This window comes from Cervus canadensis, chromosome 30 (assembly GCF_019320065.1).
Source record: "Cervus canadensis isolate Bull #8, Minnesota chromosome 30, ASM1932006v1, whole genome shotgun sequence".
Classification (NCBI taxonomy): Eukaryota; Metazoa; Chordata; class Mammalia; order Artiodactyla; family Cervidae; genus Cervus; species Cervus canadensis.
Genome location: NC_057415.1, coordinates 7,017,930 through 7,045,557, shown reverse-complemented (window position 1 = coordinate 7,045,557; position 27,628 = coordinate 7,017,930). Strand labels below are relative to the sequence as shown.

At 50.1% G+C, this 27,628-nt stretch overlaps 1 protein-coding gene and 1 non-coding gene across 2 annotated transcripts in view; one reads left to right on the top strand and one right to left on the bottom strand.

The window, feature by feature from the left end:
- Positions 1-6,244: 6,244 nt before the first annotated feature.
- LOC122432137 lies at positions 6,245-6,351 on the bottom strand. Its single transcript, XR_006266754.1, has one exon. It is a non-coding gene; the product is annotated as a U6 spliceosomal RNA (small nuclear RNA).
- Positions 6,352-18,028: 11,677 nt separating this feature from the next.
- Positions 18,029-27,628, top strand: part of EBF2 (EBF transcription factor 2) — a 220,662-nt gene continuing 211,062 nt past the window's right edge. The window contains exons 1-5 of the mRNA XM_043453353.1: positions 18,029-18,731; positions 21,200-21,356; positions 22,422-22,485; positions 22,757-22,812; positions 23,303-23,376. Of these exons, the coding sequence (XP_043309288.1) occupies positions 18,601-18,731; positions 21,200-21,356; positions 22,422-22,485; positions 22,757-22,812; positions 23,303-23,376 (482 nt within the window). The 5' untranslated portion in view covers positions 18,029-18,600. The remainder of the gene's footprint in view (positions 18,732-21,199; positions 21,357-22,421; positions 22,486-22,756; positions 22,813-23,302; positions 23,377-27,628) is intronic.

The window sequence follows — 27,628 nt, the reverse complement described above, 5'->3', positions numbered from 1 at the left end:
TCATTGAAGAGGGCATGCTACATAAGACTGGAAGACTCCCCAACCCATCATGTGCCCTGGGAGGGCCTGGAAGGCATGCTGTTCACCAAGGCAATGAGAAATGAGCTGGTTGAGCTGGTGCTAGTGCTGCCAACATCACTGAGACATTCAGGAGGGCCTTCCTCTACTGGTCAGAGCAAATGGCAGGAGATGCTGTTAGATGACTGGGTTTCCATAGCAACCGGGATGCAAAGACAGGGCAGGGGCCAAATGGAGGTAGATAGCCATTGGAGGCATCATCAGCAATGCTGGAGGTGACATCACTCAGGGGGCCAGACCCAGGGGAGCAACAGAGATATGAAGAGAGCATGGAATTATGTCAGCGAGCCAGAGGGCCCCCGCATATTGTCACGAAGTTGTTCACGTCTTCATAACATGCTGAGACCATTAGCTCCAGAGCCCACCAAACTCAAAATTCTAAATTGAAAGCATCCAATTGCTTTCAATAGAGCCCCAGTAGATTTTTAGCTACGTAGAGCCTGCTCACTTGGCATACTCTGCAAAATATCCCAAGCCCACATCTGCCAGCCACAGACAAGACGGGTCCTGGAACTGTAACACCCAGAGACCTCCTGCCGTGCTGCCGAGTGACATCTCCCACACACCTAAGCCCTTCTGGGTCCACTCTCCCCCGCGAGTTCTCTTGCCTTTCTCCCCTCTCCCTGGCTGCGGGAGGTCTATGCGAGGCACCCCCGACTCCCTGCCCATCAAAGCACTGCCCAAAGCAAGCAAGCGCGCTGTGTGCTACTGCCCCCTGGTGGTCACATATTTTCTTGTGTTAGTCACTTCAGTCCTGTTGACTCTGCGACCCCATGGACTACAGCCCCCCGACCAGGCTCCTCCTGTCCATGGGATTTCCCATCTGAAGTGGGCTGCCATGCCCTCCTCCAAGGGATCTTCCTGACCCGGGGATTGAACCTGGGTCTCCTGCACTGCAGGCAGATTCTTTACTGTCTGAGCCATTAAGGAAGCCCTTTTTCTTGCTCAGCCCCTACATCCTTCAACTGGGTACAGGCATCCAGAGGGACAAGACAGATGAGCAGTCAGCAGGGATGTCACTCAGTCTGTGGAATAACACTTCTGCTGTACTGACTATGCCAAAGCTTTTGATGGTGTGGATCACAATAAACTGGAAAATTCTGAAAGAGAGGGGAATACCAGACCACCTGACCTGCCTCTTGAGAAACCTGCATGCAGGTCAGGAAGCAACAGTTAGAACTGGACATGGAACAACAGACTGGTTACAAATAGGAAAAGGAGTCCGTCAAGGCTGTATATTGTCACTCTACTTATTTAACTTATATGCAGAGTATATCATGAGAAATGCTGGGCTGGATGAAGCACAAGCTGGAATCAAGATCGCCGGGAAAAATAAATGACTCAATCAAAAAATGGGCCAAAGAACTAAACAGACATTTCTCCAGAGAAGACATACAGATGGCTAACAAACACATGAAAAGATGCTCAACATCACTCATTATCAGAGAAATGCAAATCAAAACCACAATGAGGTACCATTACACGACAGTCAGGATGGCTGCTATCCAAAAGTCTACAAGCAATAAATGCTGGAGAGGGTGTGGAGAAAAGGGAACCCTCTTACACTGTTGGTGGGAATGCAAACTAGTACAGCCACTATGGAGAACAGTGTGAAGATTCCTTAAAAAACTGGAAATAGAACTGCCATATGACCCAGCAATCCCACTCCTGGGCATACACACCGAGGAAACCAGATCTGAAAGAGACACGTGTACCCCAATGTTCATCGCAGCACTGTTTATAATTGCCAGGACATGGAAGCAACCTAGATGCCCATCAGCAGACGAATGGATAAGGAAGCTGTGGTACATATACACAATGGAATATTACTCAGCCATTAAAAAGAATTCATTTGAATCAGTTCTAGTGAGATGGATGAAACTGGAGTCCATTATACAGAGTGAAGTAAGCCAGAAAGATAAACACCAATACAGTATACTAATGCATATATATGGAATTTAAAAAGATGGTAACAACAACCCTATATGCAAAACAGCAAAAGAGACACAGATGTATAGAACAGACTTTTGGACTCTGTGAGAGAAGGCGAGGGTGGGATGTTCTGAGAGAATAGCATTGAAACAAGTATACCATCAAGGGTGAAACAGATCACCAGCCCAGGTTGGATGCATGAGACAAGTGCTCGGGCCTGGTGCACTGGGAAGACCCAGAGGGATGGGATGGGGAGGGAGGTGTGAGGGGGGATCGGGATGGTGAACACATGTAAATCCATGGCTGATTCATGTCAATGTATGGCAAAAACCACTACAATATTGTAATTAGCCTCCAACTAATAAAAATAAATGAAGAGAAAAAAAAAGAACTCGTTTGATTTAAATTCTGAAAATTCATTAGAGAGATTCTGAGGACCTTGGAAGATGTATGCATCACTGTTGTTGTCGTTGTTCCTCACTTCTATAGAAGGAAGGTGGATTTGCATTTTAATTTTTAAATTATGTAGTACATCAACACATGATTCATGTACATTTTTAAAAATTTCAAAAAAAAAAAAAAGATTGCCAGGAGAAATATCAATAACCTCAGATATGCAGAAAATAACCCTTATGGCAGAAAGTGAAGAGGAACTAAAAAGCCTCTTAATGAAAGTGAAAGAGGAGAGTGAAAAAGTTGGCTTAAAGCTTAACATTCAGAAAACTATGATCATGGCATCCGGTCCCATCACTTCATGGGAAATAGATGGGTAGACAGTGGAAACAGTGTCAGACTTTATTTTTTTGAGCTCCAAAATCACTGCAGATGGTGACTGCAGCCATGAAATTAAAAGACGCTTACTCCTTGGAAGGAAAGTGATGACCAACCTAGATAGCATATTAAAAAGCAGAGACATTACTTTGCCAACAAAGGTCCGTCTGGTCAAGGCTATGGTTTTTCCAGTAGTCATGTATGGATGTGAGAGTTGGACTATAAAGAAAGCTGAGCACTGAAAATCAATGCTTTTGAACTGTGGTGTTGGAGAAGACTCTTGAGAGTCCCTTGGGCTGCAAGGAGATCCAACCAGTCCATCCTAAAGGAGATCAGTCCTGGGTGTTCATTGGAAGGACTGATGCTGAAGCTGAAACTCCAGTACTTTGGTCACCTCATGAGAAGAGTTGACTCATTGGAAAAAGCTCTGATGCTGGGAGGGGTTGGGGGCAGGAGGAGAAGGGGACGACAGACGATGAGATGGTTGGATGGCATCACCGACTCGATGGACATGGGTTTGAGTAAACTCCGGGAGTTGGTGATGGACAGGGAGGCCTGGCATGCTGCGATTCATGGGGTCGCAAAGAGTCGGACACGACTGAGTGACTGAGCTGAACTGAACTGATTGCTTGGCCATTTGGGGCTCCTTGTGCTAAGAGACCAGCCGCCAAAGAAAGGGGTCACCATCCTGCCTGGGGGGTAATTGACCCTGATCACTGGGAGAAGGGAGGCTGCTGTTACTTAAGGGGAGCAGAGGGGGATGGATCTTTCTTACAAGTGGTCCAGTAGGGGAATCGCTTGGTACCCTCACCCTAACCCTAATTCTGATGGCAAATGGAAACGTCCAACAGCCACAGCCTGAGAGGGGTATGGTCACCAGAGACTCGAAGTTCTTATCAATGAAGTTCGCCCTGACCAGTGGAAGTGCTACTTGAGGGTGAGGGGACTCTCAAATGGGTAGTAGAGGAAGATGACGAATATCAGCTATGGCCTTGAGTCCAGCTGCAGTTTGTCCCAGTGAGACCCCTCGGAACTTTTCAGATGGGACTGAACTTACTCTATGAAGGAGGGGATGGAGCAGCACCTTGGGCAGACAGCAGCTGCCACTGTGGCGAGCTACCCGGACCCTACCCTGGGCACACCCTAACTACTGGCCGTGCTGGCTGGTGAAGATCCACAGCGACGTCTCTGGGAGGGAATCGACCTTTATGGAAGGAAGGTGTCTCACCCAAGGTCATACTATCTTCCCACAGCCAGCATACATTCTGTGAGCAGAGGATGCTGCAGTGGAAAGGCAAAAGCTCCTTGCTTTGCTCTGGGACATCTCTGCAGGGCCATCCCAGCTTCAAAGTTCCCTGTGGCCCATCAACTTTTCCCTCCGCCCAATCTTACTTCTCCCACTCAATCCCATATACTATTTTTTTTTTAATTTATTCATTTATTTGGCTGCATCAGATCTCAGTTACATCATATGGGATCTTTCGTTGCAGTGTGCAGGCTCAGTAGCAGTGGCCTGTGGGCTTAGTTGCTCCAAGGCATGTGGGATCTTAGTTCCCAGATCAAGGATCAAACCCATGTCCCCTGTGTTGCAAGGGAGATTCTTAACCACTGGACCAACTCATTTTGAAGTCCCCCTCATTTACTGTTGACAAGATTCTTCAATCAGTTTTCTGCATCCCACTCTCCATCTCAGAATTGGTTTCTGTGGGAATCCAAGCACATTATTTTTTCTCTCATTCTTTCATCCTACTCTTTTTTCCTCTTTCCTTCTTCTCTTTCTTCCCCATTTCCCTTATGCACAGAGTGACCATGTCTCCTTGTTTGCTGGGAAGAGTCCCATCTCACTCCTGCTGATCCAGTATCTCACCAGGCCAGTGTCTCCTTTAATCCTCAAAAGGGCCCTGATTTAGACTCTACAGTATGTGATCAAAATTCACTGAATTCATCTCTTCTTCATCACACACACATTCTTTACACTTATTATATTTTACTAGGTGCTGGGAATACAGACCTGAGTAAGAGATTCCAGTCGTCTGAGCACCAGACTCCAAATTCCTATTGAAATTGCCAAAAGAATATTATAATAAAAAGACACATTATAAGCTGGAAACCAGAGAAAGGTGCCATTCTCATACAATAAACTTCAAGGAATTTCTCCAAGATACATCGCAGGTGAGACTGGATTGAGGGGAGGGTCTGCCGAGACAGGTGTTTCCTCTGCGTTCGTTTCACACATTTTCTTCAGACGAAAAGCTACCCAGGGGCCAGTGGAAGTCACCCCACCGGCGTGTCCTAGCTCAGAGGAGTGGGAGACTGGAGACGATGCGGGGGACCCCCAGTTCTACCTGCGCGCCAGCACCACGCACCGGGTACTGCAAGCCTTTCAGGGGCACCACTCCAGACCTCACCTGTTTGGGGCTGCATCCTCAACACGGGATGGGCATCTGAGAGAGGCAGAGGAGACCCGGGATTAAAGGTCGCTGCCCCTTTAACATGAATTGTCATAAGAAACATGAAAAAACTCTCAGACATAAGGATGAAGCTCTTTAGTATAGCAGTCTCTAGCTGTAGCTGCCTGCCTATTCTCCATAGACCCCTGGAGCTTAAATCTAGAAAAGGTAAATGTACAATCATTCTAAGTGTTTCACTTCTTCCATCACTGAGTCCTGGAGGAGCTGAAGTCCACACAAGACTCCACCTTGGACTTCCTTAGTGGTACAGTGGATAAGAATCCATCTGCCAGTGCAAAGGACACGGGTTCAATCCCTGGTCCAGAAAGACCCCACATGCCGTGGAGCAACTAAGCCCCTGAGTCGCAACTGCTGAGTCCAAGTGCCGCAGCTACTGAAGCCCATGCGCCTAGAGCCTGTGCACCCCGGACAGAGAAGCCACTGCAATGAGAAATCTGTGCACCACAATGAAGAGTAGCTCACCACAATTAGAGAAAAACCAGCACAGCAATGAAGACCCAGTGCAACCAAATAATAATAATAATAATAATAAATTATAAACTCCTATTACCTGAACACATAACAAAAATAGCTGAAACGTATCACTATCACATCTAAAAGATGGAGAAACTAAAGCACAGAATCGTGAAGAGACTTGTCCAGGGTCCTTGAATCTACTTCCCTTTGTCAGAAGAGCGATTACTGGCTATGCAACGTCTTTAGACATTTACAGAGAACTTGTAGTTAAAGAGAAAGAGAGAAATTTAATGAACCAGTGTAAAGACACTGGGAAAATGACACTCTGAAACAACTGTCATCACAATGAGAGCAGAGAATGTACTGGAAGTCAACACTTAATGTCAACATTGTGTGAAAGGATTCTAAACAACACTTGGGGATTATTATCAAACTGAATTCTAATGGTGGTAGTGGTATCACTACAAAAATGATAAAATCCACATATCACTCCCCCCCCAAAAATTACTCATATGTTGGTCAACTGAGAAATATATCTAAATGAAGATCTGAAGATGGTATCAACGGTTTTCCTTGGGCAGGGACCATGTTAACTTTCTCTGTATCATTCCAATTTTAGTACATGTGCCATTGAAGTGAGTACCGTATCAACTATTGTCAAAAGAAACTTTACTGGTAAAAAATTATTACCAGCTCATGTCAAAGTTGTATTTCAAACTTGCCATGAGGGAATAATGTCCTGAGTCAGTCACTTCAAAAGCTTGTCTGTTGGCAGAGAAATGGATAGAAAATGGTAGGTGCTGTAATAAAGGGGTGCCAGTTAATATTACCAGATTCCTATCAAGGTCCACAACTCAGAAGGTGCTCGTGACCTCAGTAAAAGTTCTCCAAAAATTGCTCAAGAATGCTAATTATTTCCCAGAAGGAATTGTAAATTACATCACGTACAGAAAGGAGGTTCTGTCCCAAATAATTTGGGATACTTTTCTTTCTTACCATGTTACAATGTAACCATCACATTTTCATGGCTCACTTTAAGGGAGAAAACAAAATCTAGACTGTGCTCAGTTCAGCTCAGTTCAGTTGCTCAGTCATGTCCGGCTCTTTGCAACCCCATGGACTGCCTCACACCAGGCTTCCCTGTCCATCACCAACTCCCGGAGCTTGCTCAAACTCATGTCCATTGAGTCGGTGATGCCATTCAACAATCTCATCCTCATCATCCCCTTCTCCTCCTGCCTTCAATCTTTCCCAGCATCAGGGTCATTTCAAATGAGTCAGTTCTTTGCATCAGGTGGTCAAAGTGTTGGAACTTCAGCTTCAGCAACAGTCCTTCCAATGAATATTCAGTGACCCCAAAAGAGACTGAGCCAGACTTGCCTGAGTGTGTCCAGGAGTCTCTGGCGGAGGCGTGGACAGTGGCCTGCCACAGAGTCAGGGGCACTGAATACAACAGTCCTGGGAGCCGTGGTGTCTGGCATAAGTGCTTTTGGAGAAGGTCACCATTAGCACCATTACCCCCACCATAGTTTGGCCTCAGGCCAAACTTCAGGGAGGGAACACAGCCCCACCCATCAACAGAAAATAGGATTAAATGTTTACTGAGTATGGCTCTGCCCATCAAAGCAAGACCCAGATTCCCCTATGGCTAGTCCCTCCCATCAGGAAGCTTCCACAAGCCTCATCCTCACCCATCAGAGTGCAGACAGAATGAAAACCACAATCACAGAAAACTAACCAAACTGATCACATGGATCACTACCTTACATAACTCAATGAAACTATAAGCCATGTCGTATAGGCATGACGGACCCACCCAAGACGGACGGGTCACGGTGGGGAGTTCTGACAAAACGTGGTCCACTGGAGAAGGGAATGGCAAATCACTTCAGCATTCTTGCCTTGAGAACCCCATGAACAGTATAAAAAGGCAAAAAGACCGTGTTAAGGCATGTAAATAGGAAAGCAAAAGCTCTAATCAAAACGTAGGAGTATTTCTTTGAGGACTTAAGGGCCAGAAAGAGCTCTTGAATAAGACCCTACAGCACAAAATGGATGCATTCCTATTTAAAACAGGACAACAGTGACAATAATGACCGATGACAGATTTAGAGTTAATATTTGTTGACATCTAAAATTGATGATGGATTAACATCTCGGCAGACAAGGTATTCCTGCAAATCATCTGCATCAACAGTAGTAGCAGCAAGAAGTATTAGCAACAACAATCACCAAGGCTGAGAACCCAGTGGGCAAAGGAGCCACTGGAGGGGACCCAGATGGTTAAAAAGTATCTGAAAAGATGCTCGCCAGCAGGAGCAATCAAAGAAATGCCAGCAACAGTGAGATGTAACTTCATAGCCAACATTAGAAAATCAGATAATACCAAGTTTTTGGCGCACTGTTGATGTAAGCCAAAATAGTCGTGAGGAATAAAAACAAACCAGAACACAAAATTCAGCTATGCAAATGGAACTGAGAAAATAAAATATGCATTCCTAGTTTCTAGATATCAGTTCAGTTCAGTTCAGTCGCTCAGTCGTGTCCGACTCTTTGCGACCCCATGAACCGCAGCACGCCAGGCCTCCCTCCATCACCAACTCCCGGAGTCTACCCAAACTCATGTCCATTCAGTCAGTGATGCCATCAAACCATCTCATCCTCTGTCGTCCCCTTCTCCTCCTGCCTTCAATCTTTCCCAGCATCAGGGTCTTTTCCAATGAGTCAGCTCTTCACATGAGGTGGCCAAAGTGTTGGAGTTTCAGCTTCAACATCAGTCCTTCCAATGAACACCCAGGACTGATCTCCTTTAGGATGGATTGGTTGGATCTCCTTGCATTCCTAGTTTCTAGATATATCCATCTAAATTTCCATTCCAATTTAAAAGTCTCAATATTTATTTAAAAATACAGTGACATTTCACATTTTGGGGAAAATACAGATTATGTAATAAATGCTATTGGTAAACCTAACCATTTGGTTACAGAAGTTTGACTTCCCCCTCATAATGTAAACCAAAATAAATTCCAGACGGCATATAGTTAATATATAAATAGCAAATATATTTTGAATAAAATGAGTGAATTAAATACTTAAATATATCTGCAACTAAACTTATATTCAAATTCTCTTCTAAGATTTTGGTCCTTATTGTTGAAAGTGAAACCAAGACCACAGCAAACACATCTACTTATTTAGGGAAATTTTTAATGGGAAAAGAAATTATAAAAAAATATAGGTCAATATTTAAATTATTTTAGAATAGGGAAGGATTTTCAACCCGCATCTCTGAGGCCTGTCACACAGAGGATGAAAAAGTGGGTACTTGCTTTCTCAGCTACCTATCTGACCATGGATACCATTTAACTTAATCCTAACAGGGGAGACATAAAGGATGTTTCTGGAAAAGCTTTTAAGGGGACAGAAACTTGTGGTACCTCTGTTCCTCTTGCTTCCTGCCTTGAATTTTTGCTATGGGAGTCTGCTGCTGTATGAACCATCTCATTACCAAAAGGCAATAAACATGAGACTGAAAACTCAGTATGCAAACGACAGTGAGATGAAGGGCAAAAGCATCAGGTGGTTAATGGCATTCGTGAGTGGTACCCAGGTGGCCCAGTGGTGAAGAATGCACTTGCAATGCAGGGGACACGGGTTTCATCCCTGGGTCAGAAAGATTCTCTGGAGAAGGAAATGGCAACCCACTCCAGTATTCTTGCCTGGGAAATTCCATGGACAGAGGAGCCTGGTGGGCCACAGAGGGTCAGACACGACTTAGTGAGTGAGCAACACTACCACCGAACTTGGGGCCATCTACCCTCAGATTTCTTGTTATGTCAGATATTTAAGTGTCTTTATAATTTAAGTCACTGCTATTTTATTACTTGCACATTAAAAATTTTTAACTACATCTGTATCTGCCACCAAAAAATTACCATAAACACAATGAAGGGCAAACAAAGATTGGGGAAAATATTTGCAACATACATGATGAATTAGAATGTAACATCCTAATAAAACAGGAAATTGCAACACCCCCCAAAACGCAGTGGCCAAAAAATGAATGAAATATAATTTCTCCTTATTGGAAATTCATGAAATATAAATAAATATCAAATAAAAGAACCAAAAGACATTTGCAATCTATCAAACTGACAAATTTTTAAAACAAGAAAATAACTTCCAGGATTGAGCAAGATTGAGGGTGGGGGCAGGGAGAGAGTAAATACTGTGTTCCAAGAAGACAATTTATCACTCTGTATCAAGGTTTAAGAAAAATGCATAACCCTTGATCTTGCAATTTTACTTCTAGGACTTTATCTCACATAGTATGTGACAAGCAAAATCTACAAAGATGTTCATCACAGTGTTATTTATTATAATGGTGAAAAATCAGAAATAACTTAAAGGTTCAACAATAGCAATCAGTTAGACAATAGTGTAACTTTTTTGGAAAATGAAATAGTATGCCAATATTAAACGTTACTGTAGGAAAATATTTAGTTGTATGGAAAATATGCTATATTAAGTAAGCAGAAAAGTTACAAATCAGCATATAGAAATCAGGTGAGAGAAAACCCACCCAAATATGAACAACCAGTCTTCGTTAGTTTGATTAGGCGTGGTTATGAATTTCTTTTGTTGTTTTGTTTCTATGCATATTTTTTCTGCATTAAACATACATTGTTTTTGCATAAAAGGTGCAGTTAATCAGGAGCTTCTAGGAGGCTTTAGTACTCTGGGATATAAAATTTCCGGAACCTCTTTCTTCCCCCGGGCCCTCTCCTTTCCTGCTCTCTGGGTCTGGTTTCTTTCGCCTCTTGTCTTCCCTGGTCAGCTTCGCTGAACGCGGATTATCGGAAGCGCTATTCAGGAGTTCAGCTCCTCGGAGACCGAGACCAGCACTCTGCGCTCAGAGAGCCGCGTCCCCGGCGGAGCGCGCAGCGCGCGGAGGGGCCCCCGGCTCCCCACCAATCAGCTGGCGATGGCCACCCCGACCGAAGGACCTTTCCAGAACTCCTTGCATTTTCCTTCAATTCTCTGGAGGTTTCCGCGATTCCAGCACGCCTGCCCGCCTGCAATGGCCCCATAGCCAACCGCGCTCGCGTTCGGGGTGCGACCGGCCCACTGCGGCGGAAATGGCAGCGCTGGGTCCCCATCGCAGACTCCTAGCAAGTCCCAGCGCCTCCCCGGGAAAGGCCCCATCGAGTGCCTTCCAGGCCCTCTGACACCCGGAGGCACCAGACAGGTTCCAAAGAACAAGGAAAGATAGTTCCATGTTTAAAAAACAAACAAACAGCAACAAAAATAGCGCCCACTGCAGGGAACAGGCGGTGCGGGCCAAGGAACTAAGAAAAGCAAGTCAGAAATCCTGATCAAGGAGCTCACAGGCAGGGTGGGGTCAGGACGGGTGGTGGGGGAAAACCACCCTCACAGGAGACTCACAGGCCCTAGGGACGCACAATGAGCCCATATCATCCTGCGCATTTTACCGATGAAGTTGGCGAAGGGAAACAGGCATTTATTGAACACCTACTATGGGCCAGCTACTTTCACCTAAGCTATTTTTTTTACTCGATAAGGCAAGTGAAGCCGTGGGGAAAGAAATAGGTCCACTTTTACCAATAAAGAAACAGGTTCAAAGTAATAACACGCCCACTTTACGGATTAGGAAACTGAGACCCCTAGGAGGAGGATCAAATGCCCAAGACCTCACCAGCAAATGCGAGGCTCTAATCTGGGTCTGAGGACACCAAAGCCGGAAGGGTTTCTCCTTTTTCATCCTGCTTCCCACATAGGGGCCACTTTGCGACCCCATGGACTGTAGCTCGCCAGGCTCCTCTGTCCATGGAATTCTCCAGGCCGAAATACTGGAGTGGGTAGCCGTTGCCTTCTCCAGGGTATCTTGTCAACCCAGGGATCGAACCCAGGTCTCCCGCAATGCAGGCAAGTTCTTTACCAGCTGAGCCACCAGGGAAGCCTTGGAAACACTAGAGCGCCCCAACTCGCCCCGCGTCAGAGCTGCAGAAAGTGCGGCACCCGAGAGGGTTTTACTGCCTTTAGTCCAGCGCCCCCTATCGGGCGCAGCTGCCATTGCTGATAGTACTGTTCAGGCGCTTCGGCCCTCGAGACAGTCCCCGCTGCTGACCCTCCAAGCAACTTGACTCCTGCTCGATGTCCCCCGTGAAACCAGAGTAAGTGGAAGTTCTGTCGCCCCTTCGAGGGTGGGACGGAGCTGCCCGGCCCGGTCTGCTCGCTGTTTTCCTAGCCTGTTCTGAGGTTTCCTAACCCTGAACCCCGCCGCCCTGAAATGCATGTCCACCTCCTGGGAGATACGGAGGGGTTCGCATCAGCCAGAAATGGAATTTCTATGCCCGGGGCAGCATTTGAGGAGGTCCTAGAGCTAGAAGTCCTGTTTACACCGTTAAAGACAACGTGGAAGCATGCCTTGTACCCAACTGCCTTTTCCCGATTTTGTCTCTTGCCACGGAGGTGTGTGGTGTGGGTGGAGGTGACGCTGAGGTGTGTGTGTGGGAGGATATCGCCTGGTGCCGACTGGAATGATATTCTGACTGGTGACATGTTTGTAGCTCTACCCACTCCCCCTCTCCACCCACGCAATCCGGGGCGGGGGTAGGGATGGGGAGTTGGGAAGACAAGTGCATTATGGGGAAGAAAGTTGGATCTGGAAGCCAAGGGTGCGTTTCGGAGGTTGGAGGAAGAGGTGACTTGTGCAGAGAGGGAAGTGGGAGCCTTTTGCTCACGGCTCTCCTTCCCAGGTGGCTCAGACAGTAAATGCGGGAGACTCCGGTTCGATCCCTGGGTCGGGAAGGTGCCCTGGAGAAGAAAATGGTTACCCATTCCAGTATTCTTGCCTGGAGAATCCCATGGACAGAGGAGCCCGGTGGGTTACTGTCCATGGGACCGCAAAGAGTAGGACACGACTGAGCGACTAATACACACACACACACACACACACGCACGCACACACACCAGATCGAGGAGGGGGTCCCTGGGGTGGGGGGCGCGATGCCCGCGAGCGCAGAGCGCAGGGCGAGCGCAGGGCCGCGGAGCGCGCGTGTATAAGTGTGTACGTGCGTGTACGTGTGAAATGCGGCCCGCCGGCTGCGGTGGAGGGTAAGCTCGGCAAAAATATGAATAATCAACACATCGCTCACACCTCCGCGGTGAGCGGGGAGGGAGTTGGCGGGTCTCGAGGGCTTTACCCTGCCGGCTGGCAGGGGGGTTTGGGGGGAGCGGTGCGGGGACCATTAGGAGAAGACGCGGGGGTGGGGGGAGCGGGGGTCGCTTCGGAGGAGCACGTGTTATCTTCTCCCTCAACTAAACCGAGAAGCCGATAAAAGGGCCGGAAAGACTCCCATTGAACTTTTTCTGTGTTAAGGCCTTAAGTTGCTCGCCGTTGTGTTGCCTTAGAAGTGGGACATCAGCAGGGGTCTTTGTTCCCTACTTATCAGCTGAGATGCCACTTGTCACCTCCCATCCTCATTTCACTCATCTGTAAAATGGGGGCAAATCAGTCCGTCTTAAACTGTGGCTGTCAAGTTTAAAGGTGAGGAAGTGTCTGGTAGTGCCTGGCTCCACGGAAGTGCTGGGTAAACGTCCTGCCTGCGTTCGTTGGTACCTTCCTTTCAGCCCTATTCTACGGGAGACTTGCTCGATCGGGTATCTTAACGCCGGTCAATTCGCCTCTAGATCTCTGCGCCTTAATTCAGCGGTGACGGAGACGCCACCTTGGTGCGCAGCTTCCTCCTGAAGGGGTTGCAAACGGCGGGCTTACCCCAGCACAGCCTCAAACCCGGGCTTGACAAGAACGCCACCCTATCCACCCAGGAAATAGGGTCCCCAGGTGCGCGTGGAGGCCGCAACAGGCACGTCTTTCTCTGTGGATCACCTGTTCCCCAACACACACACACACACTCACACACAAACACCGTGGACCCTGCTCCGACATCTGCGCTCCAAACGTCCAAACGCGACTGCTGCTTCGAAAATTTGTTCTGCTGACCTTTCCGCAACTCTGACTCGGCTCCATCGCTCACTCGGCACGCCCGGACCAGGGAATGGGAGGGAAGGGTATTTCTGAAAGGGTGAAAGAGCAGGAGAGAAAAGAAGAGGAAGAAAAAGAAGAGGAGAAAAAGAGGAAGCGACTTTCTGGAGCTGTCGAATGTTAGGATAAAGCCCTCTGACTCCTTCAGTCCATTTTCACTGGCCTGGGTGTCACATCGTGTGTCTAAAGTGTTTTTCGTCGCCTCAGTATTTCTGCAGCTGTTCCCGCTGGAATCCCTTTCACTCTGAAAAAATAAATCAAGAAGAGAATCTAAATTTTTGCCAAATTGTCTTTAAAGGGCTCTGTTTGGTATGGATGATGGAGTCCTGAAATATTTTTATCACATTTGTGAATACAGTAGTTCCTGCCCTCCCCCCCAGGGAATTCTCATTTATGAAGGGTTCAAGTCCAATTTCAATAAGAAATTTGGAGTTGGTGGATTTGGATGTTTAACTGATGCAGAGTTGAAATCTGAACTGGGAGGGAGTGGAGTTGGGTATTTAAGAAAATTATTTCACGAAGCGTTGTGAGCTAAATATTGTCAGGGTTCAGAGATGGTGAGTCAATCTATTTCTACTCAGATAAATAAAAATCAAGGTGTCAACTAAAACAAACAAATTGGAAAATTCACGTCCGAAGAGAGGTTTTCGGAGAGTGCTGCTTTTTTACATTTATCAAACCCAGACTGTCCCTGCGGATCTAATTCCCTGGGAACTAGTCAGCCTCAGTTCGTCCGGTTGCTAGACGTAAGCGCCGCGCGTGTGTCTGGGGGGTGGGGGTGAAGATCGGGCTGTGTGTGTGTGTGTGTTCTCACACCTTCAATTTCATCTCTGGGCCATGCTGGACGAGAACTAGGCCCAGAGAGCAATTTTCTAAGAAAAATCTCGGAACCTCTGACCCGGAGGAGAGACGCGGCGCCCAGGAGACTGGACCGAGAAAGAGACGGGGGAAACCGGCCTTAAAACCAATCGGGAGGAAATTGAACGTATCGCACCAAGATGCAGATGTGAAATTTGAACGCGGGGGAGGGAAACACCCGGGGGTTTCTTGGAAAGAGTAAACAAAGGAGGGGGCAAGGGGAAAGACGGAATACCACGACCCCGACCTTGGTTTTGTGTAACTAGATGGTTAGGAAGAATTTTAATAATGTTCATCTCGGATTCTTCTCGACCCCGGCAAGGGGCTGAACGAAGCTGGCTGGCCCAAGCCCCGGAGGCGCGCGCGGCCTCCTCACCCCCGCCGGGCCGGGCTTCCCCGGGCCGCAGCTGCGCCTGCCGGGCCTCCGCGCGGCTCAGGGCGGATTTTTTTGTGGCATGTTCGAAAAGGTGGTTTGTTCGGAGGTAGCCGGAGGCCATCGAGATGCGAGAGACCCTCCGGGCGCAGCCACCGCGCCGCTCACTCCATCGTTAACCAGCGCTCCTTCTCGGCGCTGGTGGCCGACTCTGCGCCCACCCCTTCCCCAAACCCACACAGACCTAATTAAACCCAATCCGGGTGGCAGAAACGCTCCTTGCTCCCCGAAGGCCGAAGCGCCGCCTTTCTGGGCCCAAGACTGCTCCCCCCGTTCCGTGCCCCCTCCCTGCGCTAGCCAGGGAACTCGGTCCCAGCCGAGAGGGAACTTGGTTGTCCGTGGCTCGAAGCCCACAGGGCCCGCAGCATCGTGGCTACCGTTCGCCCCGAACGCCCTGCGCCGCGGTGACGGGGAGGGCACCTCTAGCGCAGCCGGAGAGGAGCCGAGCGGCTCCCCGCTACACTCAGGTCAGGGTTCCAGGGCCACGATTTTTAAAACTGCCTCCTGGCTGGGCACTGAGGCCCCTGAACTTGTCTTTGGGACGTGAGGTGGGGGCGCCAGCCGTAAGGGGTCGTCTGGTTTGGGGCGGGCAGCAGGGAGCCTGGAGAATGAACCAATTCATTCGCTTCCTGAGGGGCATAATTTGGGTAGCAGCTGGTGCGGGAGAGAAGAGCCAGTGTCCTCGACCCTGGGTCTGCCCTTTAACCCCAGCCAACACGGGCCTCAGGGGCAGAGGGTCTGGGCCAGGTCCGGGCCCTCTGCTGCCTCGGGGTCCCTAGAGGCTGCGCTCCGTACCTTTCCTGGCACGCTGCAGGTCAGAGACCCCCTGGGGGTAAAAAAAAAAAATCGCCAGCCTCTTCCAAAAGTCTTGAGAGCCTCACGGACTGTTCTACACTCTTCGCCAAGGAGCTCGTTGGCTCCGCTGGGCAGGAACCGAGGATCAAGACGGGGGGGTGGGGTGGGTGGTTACTTGAGGTTCTGAGAAATTTACAGAGTGGGGCTGGGGTAGAAGATTCCAGGTGTTTCGTTTTTGCAGGGATGAAATCACCCATAAAATCTGCATAAAGTAGAGAATTGCTAGCTGAAACAAGAAGAAGTTTCATCCTACAAATTTTTCCGCCCACCCTCCTTCCTTCTTTGGACATATATCTTACTTAACAGTCCCGTTCCATCGTTCCATATTTTTATGCCCAATCGCCCTTCACCCCTGCCTTTCTCGTCCAACGACACTAATCCAGAGCCGTGGGGTGGAGGTGCCACAGCCGACACAAACCAGAAGTGGGGATTTCACAACCTTTATGGTCCCCCTACCCACACCATCAACTACCCCAATCCCGGGGATGCGGGTTTGTGTAATGAGGGTCCGCGAACCCTCTCCCTCTCCGCGTCGGTTTTCATGCGAATCTTCGCAGTAAAGTCCCTTGCGCTTTCCGAGTGCGTTCGGTCCACGCAGTCAGGTCGCGGTTTGCCCTGGGCATAGCGTGGAGGTGCAGATCCATAGCTTACTCAGGAGAGCGGCATTGCTGAAAAGTGTGAGCTTACTGTCCTCCCAGGCAAACGAGTTGCAAAGGCGCTGTGTCCTCTAGCGGCAAACTCTCGCAGTTCAATTGTGAGCGCTCAGCTACACCTAAGGGATCTCGTCCGGAGTCAGGGCGCACTCAGATTTGCGTCCTAAGTGTGTGTTGGGGGGTGGGGTGGGGAAGTCTCCAGAATGAAACACAGGCTTTAGCCCGGGCCCTCTCGGTAATGAGGCTGGGAGGCCCGGGCACAGCCGCTCGAACTGTGCGGAACAGCTGATTTGTCTCCTCCACGGCAGATGGTCTTTGAGCACAGATTTGCATTCATTGTCTTCAAATCTGTTTTCGCGCTGGTGTTCTAGATTTCAGCAGCAGATCTGTGCACAGATCAGAATACAAAAGGAGAAGCCAGAAAATAACACCCAGCCAGGAGGACTTTTTTTTTTAATAGGCACCGCGAGCAGCCCGGCGTAGTTAAAAAGCCTTCTAGAGTTTCAGCTGTTTGGCGAAGCTTGCCGCCGCCTCCCTGCCTTCAGCCCGCGCGGCCAGCACCCTGGCGACTGCGAGCTTTGGGCAAAGTTTCCAAAACTGCCCCGCTGCCTCCCCGCTGCCTCCCCGCAGCTCCTCTGCTGGCCCCCGGGGGCTTCGAGAACTGGGGGGCGGGGTGGGGGGCGGGAGGGAAGAGGGACCGGAGGGAGCTCCCGGGACAAACGCCGGGCAGCCCTCGCACTCAGCCTGCCACGATCTGTCAGTAATCTCTCATCTGCACCGGGTGCAACTCCGGCTTGCGTCCGCCGGGGGGTATTTTCCTTAGCGCTCAGACCATTTCCCCCGACATCCTATTTATTTGAATAGCACTTGAGCCTTGTTCGTCCCCTTCCCGCCACCCTCCACCCCGCTCCGCTTTCATTCTTGTCTTTTAACTTGCAAACAGCTCACAAAATGAGTGTCACCAAGTAACTCCAGGAGACTCGAGAGAGCCCGTCCGGGGAACTGGGTTGCTCTCGGGAACGTTTGCACAACACATTAAGTACATGTGGTCACACTCCGCTTCTTCATAGACCTGCACATAGAACCCAAGCAGCCTTGGGAATGAATATGCCTCCCGCAGGCTAAGAAAGTCCGCGTTTAGAGGCAGGCTCGCTGAAGCTTCCAGCTGCCGCGACCAGACTTATCCCGCGCGCACCAGCCGGCAGGGCCAGGCTACCCGACTTCAGGGCAAGATTTGCGGGCCCCCATCTCGCGCACACACACACACGGAGTTCGGGCTAGGATTCAACGCCCGCAGCTTTCTGTCCCCTTTCACCTCCCGGACTACAGGCAACGCCGAGCGTGGCGCGCGCCGCCTAAGGACGTCGACCAGGCCTGCCCAGCGCCGGCCAATCCCGAGCGTCCATGCAAATTAGGCTCCTTATCGGGCCTCGGCTCCGCCTCCCGCGGCCTGGGGCCGTAGTAACCCATTCATGGGGCAGGCGCGCGGTTGTAACCCGGCTCCGCAGTGCTCTCAGCCACCGCCTCCTCTCGACTCCGGGTCTTCCCCTTCCTTTTACTACCGATCCTGTTGGGGATTTAAAAAAAATTTTTTTTTAAATTGGAGCGGTGGGGAGGAGCAGGGAGGGGGGGTGGGGGACCAGGAGGAAGGGGAGAGATTAGGCAGCCATCAATCTCCTCCTGTTTCTCCCAGAACAGGTGATGCTTCAAAATTGTGATCACTTTCTGGAGGCAGCGCTGCCACTGGAAGGATGCGAGCGACCTAAGGCGGAGGGCCTGAGGCGGCAGATCTGAACTTGCGAAGGATATAGCCCAAACTTTAGCTACATCAGCCCGCACTCAAGCGTGGAAGCAAAGGACGGGTTATATTTTTTTTATTTTCCCCCGAGAGAGACTCGAACTTGAGCACTTGATCCCTTTTCTTGGATTGCTTTTGGAGGAGACGGTTTGGTGGCAACGTTGGGAAAAGCGAGGACAGCGTTGTAACTCATTTTTTTTACAGCGACAGTAGATAAGACTTTTTAAATGTTTGGGATCCAAGATACTTTAGGAAGAGGACCAGCTCTAAAAGAGAAGTCGCTGGGCGCCGAGATGGATTCGGTCAGGTCCTGGGTCCGAAACGTCGGCGTGGTGGACGCCAATGTCGCGGCGCAGAGGTAACGGGACGGCCGCAGGGTGATTCTGCTCGCGATCTCTCTTCTGTTCGCTCTCTCGCTCTCACTGTCTGTCTCCGTGTGTCAGCCCCCTCGCTCGTTCTCTCTCCTCCGCATCCGTCGCCCTGACCCTGCGCGCTAGGGCTCACCCTCCGGCCGGCAGGTCGCTGCTGTTAGGGGAACACTTACCCCTTCGCCAACACTCGAGTTTCTGAACTGCCTGGGTTCCCCCACTCCTTCTCCGCAGACTACTCTTTGGCAGGAAAAATAACAAAGTAGTATCTGATGCTTCTCAGCTTGGTCCCCAGTCCTGGCAGGCGGGCCGGGCCAGGAAGGGAGAGTGAGGACCCAGACCGGCAGCCGCCGGAGGAGAGCCGGCTTCCCGGCTACTCTCGGGTTTCGTCTCGCTCCTTGAGAGCGCCTCTCCTCCCGCATCTTGTCGGGCGATTCCTGGAGGCCCGGAGCCCACGGCCAGATGGCGGCGGCGGCTGGAAGAGCCTGAGAAGCCGGAGCGCGCCTGCCGGGGAAGGCAGATCGGCCGGACGCCCAGAGAAGGGGCAGGCTGGAGGGTCCGGGAGCAGAGATAAAACAGTGGACCAGACGCACAGAGGCGGGGGTGAGGGGGAGAGAAGAGACTAAGCAGAAAAGACGGGGAGTAACAGTAGAAGGAACCACAGAGGGAAGAAAGGAGGAAAGGAGACGTGAGGCAAGCGCAGGGGTCACAAGCCTCTAGTTACACTAGCCCCTGAAGTTGACTTTGTTTTGAGCATCCTTGTGGGGGGGCGGTAGCAAACGCCTTGTCTAGGCTGCCACCCCGTGCAGGCATTCTGGTTCCCCTTCCGCATCACCACTGTGGAGCTGAGATGTGTGGTCTCCACGACCTTGTCTGCGGGAGACAGCTCCTTAACTCCCAGCAGCCCACGATCTTCTTCCCATGACTGCCGCCCCTCTATCGGCTCTCCTGGCCATCCCCCTCTAAGTACCGACACCGCCTGGAGAAATGACTGCTGTCCAGGCCAGGACTCCAGGTGTCCCGGTTAGAGCGAAGCGGGCTGCCACCCTTGGAGGAGAGGAAGCCAAAGTCGCTTCGCTCGGGAGACCCGGACGGGCGGCAGCTCCCTCCCTTCTACCTCAGCCCGGGGGCGCCAGTGTCCTGGAGCAGATGGCTCGCTGCCGCGGCGACGGCTTTTCTGGCCGTCTGGGGGACTCGCTGGGCTGCGGGCCGAGGGAAAACAGGCAGGACCGCAGAGCGGGTGCCTCGGCGCAGTCCCTTAGCCGACCTCTCAAAAGACACCTCCTCTACTTTCCTCCTTTCCCCGATCCAGTAATTGTTAAAGTTGAAGCAGGCGGTCGGATGGGGGATTCTAGTCAAAATTTTACACTCTTCTAAAGAGTGAAAGTACTCGCGCGCCCTGGGGACAGACACCCGGCGACCCCAGCGCCCCGGCAGCTCCGTCCATCTGCTTGCTCTCCTGGGCGCCGAGTCTCCCATTAAATGGGATCTGGCGGCCAGTTTGTCTACGGCCGCGACAGGTCGGCGGGGAGGTGTGTGCACAGACTCTATAGGCTCCAGGGCATCTCCCGGTTCCTCCAACGCGGCTTTCGCGGCCAGCGGGTTTGGCCAGCGACGCCCAGAGATGCGGCTTGAGCCGGAAGACTGTCGGCTCCAGGCGAGGACGCGCTCTGACTCTTGATAACATTTCGGCTTCTCCAAGTTAAGCAGTTCCAGGGGCGGGGTCCTCAGGATCACGTTGTCCGCGGTGGCCCCGATCCCTAGCACTGGTCAAGCGGGTTGCGCCCTGCCCCTAGCCCGCGCGCAACTTTTCGGAAGAGCGAGGGAAGCAGGAGGTGAGGCCTCCCCGCAGGACCTGGACTTGGCCTCTAGGCTTTCCGTCCGGCCACCTCAGAGTTCTTGCCCACCGGCTTTCTGAGTAGTTTGGGAGGCGTTGTGGGCAATAGTGCCAGGACAGGTAACGCCAATGAAGATGAAGGAAAAGGGTCACTTCTTTCAAAGTGCTGAGGCGCTTAGCCCCTATGCTCCGGGCCCAGCTCCAAATCCTGACCCAGTGGGGGGAGCCACCTGAGGAACAAGATGGGGGCGGCCCAAGGGGACAAGACTTGGGCCGCTGGGGGTGGGGAGGACCCTCCGGGCTTTGGTCTGCAGTCGGGGTTCCTCGGTGTGTTCTAAAGGCTGGAGATTGAGCTCCCGGGAGTGGGATGCCCGCAGGCTGGATCAGCTGGCAGTAGCAGCATCCAGCGTCCCGCTGTCCTATCCCGTGGCCACTGTGACTCCTCCAAGGAGTCCCTGCTTCTTAATCGTAATAGAAGAAAAGGGCCAGAAGGGTCCAGAAATCTGAACCGGGGCCACAGACCCTTAACTCTCTGCTTTGTTGCCTGGGCCCATTTGGTAACTTCGTGTCTTTTTCTCTTTCCCCGTGTCCTGTGTCCCCATCGTGTCTCTTTATGCGCAGCGGCGTAGCCCTGTCCCGGGCCCATTTTGAGAAACAGCCTCCCTCCAACTTGAGGAAATCCAACTTCTTTCACTTCGTCCTGGCGCTCTACGACAGGCAGGGGCAGCCGGTGGAGATCGAGCGTACCGCCTTCGTAGACTTTGTGGAGAACGACAAAGTAAGCGCAGGTCCCCTCTTCCCCCCGCGGGTCTCGTAACTACCTCCTTGCAAAGCACTAAAGACCCCATCTGTCACTCCGGAGACTTTTCTGCTCCCATCAGGAGGGATGATAAATCGAGGTTTCTCACTCCTAGCCTCCTAAATCAGTCGGATTTCCCCGCACCTTCTCCCGCCTGCACCTCCCGCAGGGGCGCTGGTGGCTGCTCACGCGACTCCTGGATCGTTAGCAGAGCGTGGTCATGGACTAACCGCGGAGCAGATATCCTTCCGACAAGAGCCCACATAATTTAAACATATAGCCAAGGCTGCCGCTGCCCTTCTCCGGGTTATTTATTGTTATTATTTTGCACCTGCGACCGCGCCAGGCAGGGTGGGTTAGATAGGTACAAGGTGGAGACGCACAAAAACCAGTCTTGGCTTGCCGGACTACCTGCCCCAACCCCAGCCTTCTCTTCCACTCTGGTTCCCGCAGCAGTGCCAGCCTCCAAGCCAGGCCGGGGTGTGGGCGCTGAATTGGAGCTTAGATGAATAGGATGTGGGAGGAAGGGAACGTCTCTTGCCTTCTCTAGGCCTCAGTCCTCAGCTTCCTCAGCTGTACAATTCAAGTTTGGGAGCAGGCTCCTCATAGGGTTCTTCTTGAACTTGGGCCTGGGTCCCTGAGTTCATGGCCCCAAGCCTCCGGTCCGGGCGGGACGTGGCCAAATGCTGCTCTCCCAAGTGACAGGTCCCTTCCTTTCCGTGGCACCCGGTGGGTTGGGTGGGGCCTGTTTAAACGCAGCATGGACATGGTGTCCGGTGGTCCCAGCCTGGGGGTCGCCCTTCTGAGGACATTTTTAAGGGGAAGGGACAGACTGCTGGAGAGGGTCAAGTGCTTGGGAGCCTTGGAAAGTTTTGGAGTGTGGCCAGCATCCAGTGTTCCTGCCCTTTGACCCGGGCCTGGGCAGGGGTCTGTTCAAAGCTGCCGAGTGACCAAGAGAAAGGCTGTGGGAGTTGGGCTAGGGAAGTCCCTTCGCTCTTTTTATCATTTTGAGGGGATGGAAAGCAAGGGTCTCTGTCTTTTCAGGAACAAGGCAACGAGAAGACCAACAACGGCACCCACTACAAGTTACAGCTTCTCTATAGCAACGGTGAGCACCTTGCGCCCCCTGAGGCGCCAGCGCGGGCCTCTTACAAGGCAGGCAGTTGACCTTGTCCTGGTCTTTGGCAGACATCCTCCAGGCCCAGGGAGAGCAGGGCTGCGGGAAGCTCTCTCCAAGCAAGGGGCCAGGGCGGGTGGTCTCTGACCCCAGGACGGCTCAGCTTGCACTCCGCCCTGGTTCCCCGGCCTCGGGACAGGTTTGGGGTGCCCAGGAGGGGCTCCCCGGCGCTCACGTCATGCCCGCCCCATCTCCCCGGCAGGTGTCCGCACGGAACAGGACCTGTACGTCCGGCTCATTGACTCAGTCACCAAGCAGGTGAGCCTGGCAGTTCACTCCCCTCCTCCCTCTCCGCGGCTAGCCATCCGCTCCATTCTCCTCCCTCCCCACCCTCCCAGTCTGTCTTTGAGATTTCCTGGGTCACTCTTCACAGCCCCTCCACATCAACTGACACTTTATCTTCTCTGGAAAAAGATTTTTCCCCCTCTCTCTCCCTAATTGTCCAGTTTCTTTCTGGTTGGGGAGGCTCTGGGGATGGGAATAGGCGAGCAGAGGGATGAAGACGGGAAGGACTTATTGGGAGATTCAGCGACCCCTCCCCCCAAACATTCCCTTTTGCAACAATTGTGTCCTCACTAGGGCAAACTTTTCTCTTGGTATTTTACTGGAGTTAACCAGGCACAACTCAGGTTCAGTGCGACCAGCGGGGACTCCTGAGCAAGTGGTGGTTAGAGAGAAGAAACCCGAGTCTGTTCTCGCTCTAACGTCCCCTTTTCTTTGTCCCTCCCTGCCCGCGCCTCCTTCGCAGCCCATAGCTTACGAGGGACAAAATAAGAATCCGGAAATGTGCCGAGTTCTCCTGACACACGAAGTGATGTGCAGGTAAGAGCCGTGTTTTCCCGCGGGCTTGGCTGGAACGTGGGGCGGGTGAGCAGCTCGGGGCGCGCTGACTCGCCTGCGTCCCCGGCGCTGACCTTGGGGAGTGGTGGCGCGCTTGGGCGGGCGGCCTCGCCGGGACTTGCTCCTGGGCCGGTTGGCTGGATTTCCTCCTTAAAAGTCAGATTCTAAGAACAAATCGATCAGGACTCGAAAAGGCAACCCAGAACCACCCAGGATTCCACCCCCAGGCGTGGCACGAGTTTGCTCCGTGGAAGACCTGCCGTCCAGCGGTCCGCGGAACGCGGGGAGGGGCTGGGCAGGCGCGGGTCGAGTTTGGGATGAAGACTTAGCCTGAGCCGGTCGCCGTCCAAGATCCGCACGGCTGGGTTCCCGCCACTCCCGCGCATTCTAGGGGTAGATGTCCAGGAGGGACCACTTGTAGAGTTACCGAGTCAAGGTTTTGGAACCACTCAGTCTGGACAGGCGAGAGAGATCGAGCGGTCCATTTTGGGGTGCTACCCCCTCGTCCCCCAGATGAGGCACCTGTCTGTGATGCAGGAGCGTTTTCTTCTTGCGGGGACGTTTGTTTTCCTAGATTTCCTGAGCCAGGGGAGTTTCTTAGGTCAGGATAACTGGAAGAGAACCTCACCGGGTAGATCCGGGGTCTGGAGGAACAGCTGGATTTTGACGGCTGAGTTGTAAAAGGTGCAATCTACCCGGATTCCTACACAATTTCCCCTTTTCTTTTCTGAGATCAATTCATTGCATTTTGGGTCCTTTCTTCTCCTGGACCAGAAGAAAAAAAATTTTTTAATAGAAGAAATTCATCTGTACATTTATTCGTTCTTCCAACAAATGTATATTGAGTGTCTAATATGTGCTAGTTATGGGGGATCCCACAGCAAAGGAGAAAGGATATAGTAAGGAAACTCTGGGAAGAAGTGGTTATTTTACTATAAAAATTTCAATGTTTATATCCATACTGCCTTTTCTTCCTCCAAAATCTCTGATTGGAGAGAAAGCCTCAATTCTTTCATACTCTGCTACTGCTTCAGTGAATGTCTTCCAACATCAGCCTTGCTAGCTTTGCGTAATTGCAAGCTGTCTGATTTAGTTTGAATTGTTTTATGGGCTGCTCCTGGCAGCCTGGTCTCCCTCCCCACCCAGTCAGGAAGAAACCATTACAATCAGACGTGTTTGTTTTGGTTTTGACCAAGTATTAGAAAAACAAACTTTGCCAACTACAAAGTTCAGCTCTGTCCGTGGCCTCAGCTGAGGGGATTGAGGGTTCCCTGACTGAGTAGCTGGGTGAGGTGTGGGTAAGCACAACGGTACTCCGTTATCCCAGGGCTCCTTGATAGGTACATTCAGAAAGAAAATACAATTCCAAGGTGAACTTGCATGTGATACCTAGGTTAAATAGAACATTTTGACTTGGTTGGCTAATTGAAGGGTGGGTTTTTCTCTTTTAAATTCTTCTTTCTACTTTCAAACATCTTTGTGGGGAGAGATTATCTTCTTAAAAAAAAAAAAAAGAAAACAAAACCCAAGTCTGGCCCATTGTCTGACGAATTATACCTATCACTTTAAATAATACTTGCACACCCCATCCTGCTGTAGTTCAGGCTGACATTTTTATTTTTAAGCCCAATCAAATCCTCCTCATTTTATGCTGTTTAAGTAGCAGCATCAATTTTTAAAGCCTCTAGTTTAGTCTGCATTAGTAACACAATATAAAAATTTAATGTACTGTAACTTCTCTTCATTTGAGACCTGGGAAGATGCTTTGCTATTTTCTTCCCAAACTAGAATTTAAAACAAATATTAATTATGGGTAAATAAATGATCCATGGAATGGGTATTGTGTCTGTATTTGTGTGTGTATGTGTGTGCGTGTGTGTGCGCGTGCATGCACGCGCGCTGGGAGATGAGCTGGAGTGGTAGCAGATTTGGATCTATCTGAAAGGGAGGATCCCATTCAATCTGTCAGTCAGAGTTGGTTGACTCTGCAATCAGGAAAAAAAGTTCCCTCTCCCACGTTTTAAGAGTCAGTTATCAGAGTTAGTGATTAAGGAATGAATCAGATGAGTGCCATTTCTCAGAATGTCATTTGCGCACATACAGAATGTCATTTGCATGGTGTTTGTGGCATACCTGCGAATTTTCCGGAATGCTTTTCTTCTGTCACCTTTGGTTAACAACAACAACAAACAAACAAACAAAACAAAAACTCATAAACTGATGTTTTGCTTTTAGGGCAGCAACAAAATAAATCTCTTTTAGGTATAACTTCTCTCTCCTTTCCCCAGTTGTCTCCACTCCTCTCTTCATTTTGCCAATTATTAGGAAGGAGAAATCTAGTTGTTATGTTGCTGCCAGCCACCCCTGTGCCCTCAATGCTCAGAGGGTTAAAAGATATTATAATTTGAACAGAAGTCGTCTCAAGGCCTACAGCTGGCTAATAACAGAGTTGTATTGAGCCGGAGCAAACCCCACAGCTGTGACTTTTCGCCACAAGGCGCAGGCTAGACGGGGCCCTAATCAGATGGGCCAGCCGGGCAGTGGGGCCAGTGTCTTTATCGGCCAGATGGTGTGAATTTAGACACTTTTGTTATGCAATCGCAGGGAGGAGTTGGGGAGAAGAAAACAAAACAAAAGCTACCATGCTGTGCGCTTATTTGAGTTTGAAATTAGAGACAGATTTTTGAAAGTTGAGGGTTGAATTTTAAAAACGATTTTGGAGGGGAAAGGGCTAACACTGGCTAGGAGTTTGGCTGACTGGACCCTCTATGCCCGAGACTGGCGCTTTTTTTCCTTTGCTTATCCCCCATCTTGATCCCTTTCTGAAAAATGCAGGTAAGATTCAGCCTTGGGATAAAAATTTTCCTATTCCCCACCTATCATCCCCAACTGGTTTGATTTTTTTTCTCTTTCCCTCTCCAAAGATCCCACAAGGAGATAGGGAAGGTAGAAGAGGCCTGTGAGCAAGCTGAAAGTATTTCAGGTAAAAGGTTCTCCAAATAAGGACTAGAGTAAAATAAGCCAAACCATGCCGAGTGAGGAGCAGAGGCAGAGCTTTCATTTTCATTCATTAGGGGAAAAAAGTACTTTAGAGCTTCCCCTGGAAGTTAGAGACACAGCCTTAACCTAGTGCAACTACAGTTTCCTCTTCTCTTTGTTTCCCATCTTTTCTTATTTTTCAGTCTCATTCAGCTTTTAAAAAATACTTTTGGACTTAGAGTGACTGGCTTGTTAGAAAATATCCCTAAGAAACCTTTTAATGAAAGTAACTGAACCTGAAGTTGTTCACACAGGTTTTGTGTCTACACTGAAAAGAAGGGAGATTTGAGCTGGTTATCTGAGTCATTCAGGGACCTGGTCCTTCATGTCAGGGCCCCATGTCCCTGATCTCAGAGTGGTTGTTTGGGGAATGTGAGTTCATGAAAGTCTTATATTCTCTACTTCCCTTTGCTTATGTTACTGTCTCTGGTTTAAGGACTGAATGTCATCGAAGAAACCAAATAAAGAACAACCAGGACATCCTGATGAGACCTTTTCTTAAAAAAAAAAAAAAAGAATTTGCTCTGGCTAACCCAGAGAAATTTGATGAAGGACTCAGATGGGGTGAATACAGTTCACTCCTATAGTTTTTTTTACCTTCACTATTATAGTCCAACAGCTGAGTGCTTGTTGCATCTTTTCTGAGTGTTAACATTAGAGATTATACTTAAATATGTTACTGTTGGAAAATGGAAGATTGGACCCTAAAGTTTCTCGGCATTTTTCTTGGAATATCATTTCCTTCCCTGAGTGGATTCCCCACATTGTATTTCCCTGGCACCAGGCTTACATTTTTATCTATTTTTCTTTTCCTCCAGAGAAAGTCCCCACGGAGAGCAGCTGAATTCAGCTGAGCAATTTTGCAAACTTACTTGGCTTCCTCAGAATCACTCCTTCTCAAATTAAATAGATTGGCACATTCTGAATGTGTTCTCTTGTAATTAGATTGTACTTGCACACAGATTCAGGTTGGGTTGACCTGCTGGTGATGTCAAAGAGGAGTCTGTTAGAAGGTCTTCAGATACCTAGCATGAATAGGATTTTTGAAATTGTCTTGCTAGGAAAAAAGGTTTGTCTGGGCTGCAAAGGTATTATTCTGCTGATGTAAGCAGTAGAAATAATAGAGGTGGGAGGCAGGAATTGGGAGGGAGGTGGGGAACAATGATGGGGATAGGTAAGGAGTTGGGAAAAGAGA